Genomic DNA, 7,106 nt, shown 5'->3' with positions numbered 1-7,106 from the left:
TCTGCTTGGGACAGGAAGACATTGAGGTCCAATTCTGGCCACCACACGATGTACGCAAGAAGGCGTGTGCAACGGGTAGCCCCTGCTGACCAAGTCTGGTGGATTGTCTTTCATAGTACAGCGTCTCCAACAGTTGGGGGAGATCATGAATCTCCTTTACTCTGTTGGCTACGAACAGCTTCCACCGTCGTTCGTCGTTAGCCATTGTTGATTGGAAGCGCGCTTTCAAAGCATCGGTCACTGTGTGGAATGCTCATCGCCAGTTCCCTTTTCGCATAGATGATCAACCGTGAGCGCACCAGAGCCGCCATGAGTTCCAGCCGTGGTAAGCTCAGACCTTTTATCAGAGCCAGCCTTGATTCAGCCGCGATGAAACAAACCTCAGTTCGATCATCCTTGAGAACCAGACGGAGGTAGACCATCCATTCTTATTCCTTCTCAGATGCCTCCGCGAAGACGTACACGTCAATCATGTCATTGTCCTCCATGTGAACCTGAATACAGGCCTAATCCAAAGTGATCCATAGTAAATCTTCCAAATCTTCTATCGAAACCAGCCACTGTCCAAGTGGTCGACGGCGTATCATCAAATTTCTTAGTCAATGTACGTCGACGGCACAACACGTTCTGGTAAGTGAAGGTGAGAGTGTCGACTCTCGTTGCCACAGGATGTTCCAAACTCTTCCTGATTCATTGGAACCTCGATCCACTGTTCTCTCATCCGGAAGACCTACTGCAATCTATCTGATGCTTCCTGTTTCGATGCAATTACCCTGCTTCGAGTCATGGACCACAAGGTTGCGAACGCAATGATGAGAAAATTGTTCTTCAACTTTAGTAGACGGTATTTTCGATTCCCTCAAACGCCATTGTAACTGCTCATACGCTATTGTCTTCCTTGAACATCAAACGTGAATGAACAAAACCAGTTGATTGTTCACATCGTTCCTTTAAAAAAACTCAAACAGGTGGGCAAAAAAACGCAAACCAAAATTGTAACACTATAGATTGACCACTCGATGAAAAAACAAGTGATACACACGTCACCAAAGAGACCAACACACGTCACCACAAATCCACATGTCTCATCATTACCATGTGAAGATAATCAGGTATCAGATACTGTACGTGTTTACCACATATCTTTAATGTACCGAATTACAGTTTACATGAAAAATAATATAATAGAATTTTACAAATAAATAAACAATAATGAAGTCAGAAATGAATTATGTTAAATAATATAGTATACTTTAATCGTAGTACTACTTTGACTTTACACACGTAATAAGAGTTATTCAATTAAATAGTACTACAAATATTAATAGCAAATGAATTATTATTTAAAACAATTTATGGTAAAGTGTTGTTTTGCTTCAAGCATATGGTTCGTGATATGCAATAACACAGAAATGCGTTGATCAAACGATTGATATTAGAATTGTTTTTCTGAAGAGACAAAAACAGTAAAATTATTATTATCGATAAAATGTCATGAAAAAAAGATGCCATGCCGAATTGCAAGACTTTTTATTAAAGAGAAAAATTGATGCTTCAAAGTTACTTACTTATCACTTATTTGTACTATCACAGTGTATATAAAATTGTGTGAATTATCGAAAAAATTTAGTTCTTATGTGAATGTAAATTTTTTTAGTCCATATTTCAGGAACAATGGCATTTTTGAAGAGCACTAATTTCATTTAATTTTTGTTGTAAACACGTACAGTATCCGATACCTGATTATCTTCACAGCGCATTGATGAGATATGTGGATTTGTGGTGACGTGTGTTGCTCTCTTTGGTGACGGGCGTATCACTTGTTTTTTCATCGAGTGATCAATCAATAGTGTTACAATCCTGGTTTGCGTTTTTTTGCCCACCTGTTTGAGCTTTTTTAAAGGAACGATGTGAACAATCAACTGGTTTTGTTCATTCACGTTTGATGTTCAAGGAAGACAATAGCGTATGAGCAGTTACAATGGCGTTTGAGGGAATCGAAAATACCGTCTACTAAAGTTGAAGAACAATTTTCTCATCATTGCGTTCGCAACCTTGTGGTCCATGACTCGAAGCAGGGTAATTGCATCGAAACAGGAAGCATCAGATAGATTGCAGTAGGTCTTCCGGATGAGCGAACAGTGGATCGAGGTTCCAATGAATCAGGAAGAGTTTGGAACATCCTGTGGCAACGAGAGTCGACACTCTCACCTTCACTTACCAGAAAGTGTTGTGCCGTCGACGTACATTGACTAAGAAATTTGATGAGACGCCGTCGACCACTTGGACAGTGGCTGGTTTCGATAGAAAATTTGGAAGACTTACTATGGATCACTTTGGATTAGGCCTGTATTCAGGTTCACATGGAGGACAATGACATGATTGACGTGTACGTCTTCGCGGAGGCATCTGAGAAGGAATAAGAATGGATGGTCTACCTCCGTCTGGTTCTCAAGGATGATCGAACTGAGGTTTGTTTCATCGCGACTGAATCAAGGCTGGCTCTGATAAAAGGTCTGAGCTTACCACGGCTGGAACTCATGGCGGCTCTGGTGCGCTCACGGTTGAACATCTGTGCGAAAAGGGAACTGGCGATGAGCATTCCACACAGTGACCGATGCTTTGAAAGCGCGTTTCCAATCAACAATGGCTAACGACGAACGACGGTGGAAGCTGTTCGTTGCCAACAGAGTAAAGGAGATTCATGATATCCCCCAACTGTTGGAGACGCTGTACTATGAAAGACAATACACCAGACTTGGTCAGCAGGGGCTGCCCGTTGCACACGATTCTTGCGTACATCGTGTGGTGACCAGAGCTGGACATCAATGGCATTCTGGGCCAAGCAGAGACCGAAAGCCTCAGATGAACATCACTGCTGTCTATAATCACGTCGTTGAGGCGGAACATGGAGGACGTCATCGACCCAACACGTTACAGCAACTTTGAGAAACTTCTGCGGCTCAACACATTTTACCCATATTTTATCCAGAACGCGCTGGCACGCACCAACAAAGCTACGGTTTTGATCTCAATATGATTGGAAATTGATACGTATCCAGCATGATACATTTTCTGAGTATCCACCTGAGTGCCGAACCTGCACCATCAAAATCCCGGACGTTCCATCAAGCCGACAAGTTGCTGACTCCAATTCCTCAATTAAAAGTGTGAGAACGTGGTTCTTGACACATAAAGTAATAGAGTGGGAATTCATCAATGACTGAGCTCCTTGGTGCGGGAGCTACTGGGAACGATTGGTCCGGTCAATTGAAAAAGTGGCGTTGGCAGGCGTGCTGGGTCGAAGCAGGACAGAAGCAGAGAAACTATGTACAGGCTTCTGCCGAAATCAAAGCCACCTGTGTGTACCACCAATTAAATAATCGATGTCGACGAATAATCGACTGTTTTGATGATTCACGTTCGATTGGTCAAGGAAGGCAATCGCGTATGAGCAGTTAGAATGGCGTTTGAGGGAATCGAAAATACCGTCTACTAAAATTGAAGAAGAATTTTCTCATCATTGCGTTCGCAACCTTGTGGTCCGTGACTCGAAGCAGGGTAATTGCATCGAAACAGGAAGCACCAGATAGATTGCAGTAGGTCTTCCGGATGAGCGAACAGTGGATCGAGGTTCCAATGAATCAGGAAGAGTTTGGAACATCCTGTGGCAACGAGAGTCGACACTCTCACCTTCACTTACCAGAAAGTGTTGTGCCGTCGACGTACATTGACTAAGAAATTTGATGATACGCCGTCGACCACTTGGACAGTGGCTGGTTTCGATAGAAGATTTGGAAGATTTACTATGGATCACTTTTCATCGGGCCTGTATTCAGGTTCACATGGAGGACAAAGACATGATTGACGTGTACGTCTTCGCGGAGGCATCTGAGAAGGAATAAGAATGGATGGTCTACCTCCGTCTGGTTCTCAAGGATGATCGAACTGAGGTTTGTTTCATCGCGGCTGAATCAAGGCTGGCTCTGATAAAAGGTCTGAGCTTACCACGGCTGGAACTCATGGCGGCTCTGGTGCGCTCACGGTTGATCATCTATGCGAAAAGGGAACTGGCGATGAGCATTCCACACAGTGACCGATGCTTTGAAAGCGCGTTTCCAATCAACAATGGCTAACGACGAACGACGGTGGAAGCTGTTCGTTGCCAACAGAGTAAAGGAGATTCATGATCTCCCCCAACTGTTGGAGACGCTGTACTATGAAAGACAATCCACCAGACTTGGTCAGCAGGGGCTACCCGTTGCACACGCTTCTTGCGTACATCGTGTGGTGGCCAGAGCTGGACCTCAATGGCATTCTGGGCCAAGCAGAGACCGAAAGCCTCAGATGAACATCACTGCTGTCTATAATCACGTCGTTGAGGCGGAACATGGAGGACGTCATCGACCCAACACGTTACAGCAACTTTGAGAAACTTCTGCGACTCATCATATTTTGCCCATTTTTATCCACAACGCGCAGGCACCACCTGAGCTGCGGAAAACAGCACTTGAACTGACAGATGTGGAAGTGAATGCGGCAGAGAAAAAGTGGATAAAGCATGTGGCAAGGGAGACCAAGGAAGTCTTATGATGAGAGTGGTCTGGCAGTTCATCCCGTTCCTCGACGAAGACGGCATGATGAGATTCACTGGTCGCCTCCAACGATCAAACCTGCCGAAAGAAACCAACCAACCAATACTGCTTTCGCCTGACTGTTGCGACGGCACGTAAACGTCATATTAGATCCTTCATCACCAAATGCACGCCTGCGTGAAGCATGTTTCAGTTGCGGCGAAACAGCAATTCTAGATCAGTTGTGGCGCAAGTGGTGTCAAGGACCAAGGAAGTGAACCGCCGCTGTGTGATCTGCTAACGTTCAGTAGTAGCTCCGTTCGATCCAAAAATGAGTGACCTGCTGGCAAAGAGAATTACACTAGTTGGCCTTTTTTATACGTTAGAATAAACAACAAATGCAAATTCTGTTAGTGCTTATTGCTTTTTTTACCATTTAGTTACCATACCATTATTTATTACGTGTTATTTCAGCTTTGCACTGAACCTGACAGCAAAGCTTAAGCTGATAGCTTGGCAAAGCAAAATGGAATATATCATTGTTAAGAGTATTTTGTAAATATTACTACATTAATAATTGAAAATTTAACAAAATTTTGGACTGTTCAATAAAAATAATATGCAATTAGTTTTCATTATTGATAATCAGGAATGGTGCTTCGCCGCATATCAATTGCAGTTTAAAGTTCTACACTAATAATGTTCGCTTTAAAATGCAACAGACATAAAGGCAACGTTGAAAATTCGAACTTCAGTTTAAGGCGTGTCGTCACTCTGAGCGCATAGTAAAGCACTCAATCTCCGTAATCTGTAGCCAACGACGAGAAAATGGAAAGGACTGAAAACCACCAAGAAACGGTAAAATTTTCAAATATTGACATGTAATTTGAAAATAATTTTAATAATTTGTTTGTTTTTAATTCAGTTTCGCGAGGTTGGTTTGGAAATGCTGAAGTTGGATGATGACCAACTGAAAGATTATGAGAAACAGGTTAAGCCGAATGATGAGGATATTGAAGAGACTGGCCAGGATGAACAAGCCATGGAAACGGATGCTGAGAACAATTCTAACAGCGTGATTGAAAATAAAAGTGAACTGACGGTTAGTGAAAGTCGACAACGTTCCATGCTTGATGAAGAGAAAAAAGCTGGAGAATCTGTTAGAAACATCAATGCGGATAAGGTGAACGAAGGCGTATTTGAAGGGTCGCCAGATGGAAACGGACAGTCCAGTAGCCGTACCGAAGCACAAGTTATGTATGATACAGCACCTGAAACCACCAATGAACAGACGGATGAAAATATGGATGCATCTCAAAATGGAGTGTTAGGAGACGAAATAGATTGTGATCGTCAAATATCCCATATTTGTCCCGCTTTCCTTTTGCTATGGTCCACGCGGGGAACGCCTTGTTTTAATGCATTGTTGACGGAATTTCTGCAGATTATGTCTGACCCGTCGCTGTCTGAGGAATGCGAGGAACCTTAAAAAAATGTTTGCATTTAATCCATGTTACTCACTTTGAACTAACAATTGCTTATTAGCTCATCGATTAACTTTCATTATGTGCATCATTTTAAAATTAACTTCGATCAAAGCATACTGTATTATTGAACTTAATTTTTAATAAAGTATTGTTCAGCTTGACTTTTATGATTCTTCATAAGCAATGGCGCATAATTCTTCTAATAAAAAGATTGCTATTAGAATTGTTTTTATAATATTATTTTTTATTTATTTATAAGTAATTTCCCTTAAATGATTCTTTGTGTAAACTTATAATTCAGGTAATTACAATTATGAATTGAAAGATAGGCCCAGTAATATTAATAATAATATGGAATAAATTTATTTCATTTTCTACTGTGAGAAATGCACTGCTGAAAGTAACAAATCATTTAAAACTGAATTTGAATTTAATGTAATCCCTTTTTATATGTAAAAAGTTAAGAAAAAAGAAAAACAAATTCGTTTGTCATTATACTAGTAGCTTTCTTTATATGTGAAAAATTACATAGATCGGATTGAACTTCTTGTAAGCTACTGTTCATCATGTCCATCATCGTCTTTTATAGCCCCATTATCATAAAAATACGACAACTCGATCAAATTCCAAAGCTGAAATGTTCACCATCGTCATCCGCTGTTTCAGCATGAAAAGCGTGCTATAAGTTTTTCATTTTTGTTGAATGCGTCGCCATGTCTGTAATGACTAATAAAAAACAGTATTATCGGTATTTTCGTTATCAACCACTGGCATGATTACTAGATGAGGTTCTGTCTAAATTTGCCTTTTTAAATGTATATTTAATAGGTAAACATTGCTTTCAGAATGAATATTTATGTACTCAAAAATTGTATTCTTTTTACCATTCCGTTACCATACTATTACTGATTACGTGTTATTTTAGCTTTGCACTGAACCTGAAAGCTCACGTGGCAAAAAAAAGAAAAAATTATTTTTGATATTATTACTTTAAAAATCCAAAATTTATAAAACTTTTGGACTATTCAAAGAAGATAATTGAAAA

At 40.8% G+C, this 7,106-nt stretch overlaps 6 protein-coding genes across 6 annotated transcripts; 5 read left to right on the top strand and 1 right to left on the bottom strand.

Annotated features, from left to right (window-relative positions):
• Window positions 1-279: 279 nt before the first annotated feature.
• Window positions 280-813, top strand: Tsp_12259 (conserved hypothetical protein). The gene is made up of 3 exons (XM_003367106.1): window positions 280-413; window positions 443-526; window positions 558-813. The coding sequence occupies exons 1-3, from the start codon at window positions 280-282 to the stop codon at window positions 811-813; spliced, it is 474 nt and encodes a 157-aa protein (XP_003367154.1).
• Window positions 814-1,019: 206 nt separating this feature from the next.
• Window positions 1,020-2,252, top strand: Tsp_12258 (conserved hypothetical protein). Its single transcript, XM_003367105.1, has 4 exons — window positions 1,020-1,128; window positions 1,248-1,284; window positions 1,955-2,079; window positions 2,119-2,252. Exons 1-4 carry the CDS (start codon window positions 1,020-1,022, stop codon window positions 2,250-2,252), a joined length of 405 nt encoding a protein of 134 aa, XP_003367153.1.
• A 620-nt stretch (window positions 2,253-2,872) lies between these two features.
• On the bottom strand, window positions 2,873-3,217 carry Tsp_12257 (4-hydroxy-2-oxovalerate aldolase). The gene is made up of 2 exons (XM_003367104.1): window positions 3,055-3,217; window positions 2,873-3,030 (listed from the first exon to the last, which is right to left on the bottom strand). The coding sequence occupies exons 1-2, from the start codon at window positions 3,215-3,217 to the stop codon at window positions 2,873-2,875; spliced, it is 321 nt and encodes a 106-aa protein (XP_003367152.1).
• Window positions 3,218-3,219: 2 nt separating this feature from the next.
• Tsp_12256 (conserved hypothetical protein) lies at window positions 3,220-3,734 on the top strand. Its single transcript, XM_003367103.1, has 3 exons — window positions 3,220-3,457; window positions 3,508-3,561; window positions 3,601-3,734. The coding sequence occupies exons 1-3, from the start codon at window positions 3,220-3,222 to the stop codon at window positions 3,732-3,734; spliced, it is 426 nt and encodes a 141-aa protein (XP_003367151.1).
• Window positions 3,735-4,128: 394 nt separating this feature from the next.
• On the top strand, window positions 4,129-4,852 carry Tsp_12255 (conserved hypothetical protein). Its single transcript, XM_003367102.1, has 3 exons — window positions 4,129-4,415; window positions 4,523-4,729; window positions 4,789-4,852. Exons 1-3 carry the CDS (start codon window positions 4,129-4,131, stop codon window positions 4,850-4,852), a joined length of 558 nt encoding a protein of 185 aa, XP_003367150.1.
• A 550-nt stretch (window positions 4,853-5,402) lies between these two features.
• Window positions 5,403-6,063, top strand: Tsp_12254 (hypothetical protein). Its single transcript, XM_003367101.1, has 2 exons — window positions 5,403-5,432; window positions 5,500-6,063. The coding sequence occupies exons 1-2, from the start codon at window positions 5,403-5,405 to the stop codon at window positions 6,061-6,063; spliced, it is 594 nt and encodes a 197-aa protein (XP_003367149.1).
• Window positions 6,064-7,106: the final 1,043 nt, after the last annotated feature.

This window comes from Trichinella spiralis (genome assembly GCF_000181795.1).
Source record: "Trichinella spiralis strain ISS 195 chromosome Unknown Scfld4836, whole genome shotgun sequence".
Classification (NCBI taxonomy): Eukaryota; Metazoa; Nematoda; class Enoplea; order Trichinellida; family Trichinellidae; genus Trichinella; species Trichinella spiralis.
The sequence above is the reverse complement of the archived record's forward strand: the minus strand, read 5'-3'. Positions and strand labels throughout refer to the sequence as shown.

Excerpts from the sequence above, each read along its gene's own strand:
- Tsp_12259 (XM_003367106.1), top strand. The coding sequence starts at position 280 with ATGATCAACCGTGAGCGCACCAGAGCCGCCATGAGTTCCAGCCGTGGT. Across the intron at positions 414-442 it reads TCCTTGAGAACCAGACGGAG|ATGCCTCCGCGAAGACGTAC; the intron begins GTAGACCATCCA and ends ATTCCTTCTCAG. Across the intron at positions 527-557 it reads CTAATCCAAAGTGATCCATA|CCACTGTCCAAGTGGTCGAC; the intron begins GTAAATCTTCCA and ends TATCGAAACCAG.
- Tsp_12258 (XM_003367105.1), top strand. The coding sequence starts at position 1,020 with ATGAAAAAACAAGTGATACACACGTCACCAAAGAGACCAACACACGTC. Across the intron at positions 1,129-1,247 it reads TCAGGTATCAGATACTGTAC|TATACTTTAATCGTAGTACT; the intron begins GTGTTTACCACA and ends TAAATAATATAG. Across the intron at positions 1,285-1,954 it reads ACTACTTTGACTTTACACAC|GAAGACAATAGCGTATGAGC; the intron begins GTAATAAGAGTT and ends TTGATGTTCAAG.
- Tsp_12257 (XM_003367104.1), bottom strand. The coding sequence starts at position 3,217 with ATGAATTCCCACTCTATTACTTTATGTGTCAAGAACCACGTTCTCACA. Across the intron at positions 3,031-3,054 it reads AAATGTATCATGCTGGATAC|ATCAAAACCGTAGCTTTGTT; the intron begins GTATCAATTTCC and ends AATCATATTGAG.
- Tsp_12256 (XM_003367103.1), top strand. The coding sequence starts at position 3,220 with ATGACTGAGCTCCTTGGTGCGGGAGCTACTGGGAACGATTGGTCCGGT. Across the intron at positions 3,458-3,507 it reads AAGGCAATCGCGTATGAGCA|AAGAATTTTCTCATCATTGC; the intron begins GTTAGAATGGCG and ends CTAAAATTGAAG. Across the intron at positions 3,562-3,600 it reads GGTCCGTGACTCGAAGCAGG|TAGGTCTTCCGGATGAGCGA; the intron begins GTAATTGCATCG and ends GATAGATTGCAG.
- Tsp_12255 (XM_003367102.1), top strand. The coding sequence starts at position 4,129 with ATGGCTAACGACGAACGACGGTGGAAGCTGTTCGTTGCCAACAGAGTA. Across the intron at positions 4,416-4,522 it reads GGACGTCATCGACCCAACAC|ATGTGGAAGTGAATGCGGCA; the intron begins GTTACAGCAACT and ends TTGAACTGACAG. Across the intron at positions 4,730-4,788 it reads CCTGACTGTTGCGACGGCAC|TTGCGGCGAAACAGCAATTC; the intron begins GTAAACGTCATA and ends AGCATGTTTCAG.
- Tsp_12254 (XM_003367101.1), top strand. The coding sequence starts at position 5,403 with ATGGAAAGGACTGAAAACCACCAAGAAACG. Across the intron at positions 5,433-5,499 it reads CTGAAAACCACCAAGAAACG|TTTCGCGAGGTTGGTTTGGA; the intron begins GTAAAATTTTCA and ends TTTTTAATTCAG.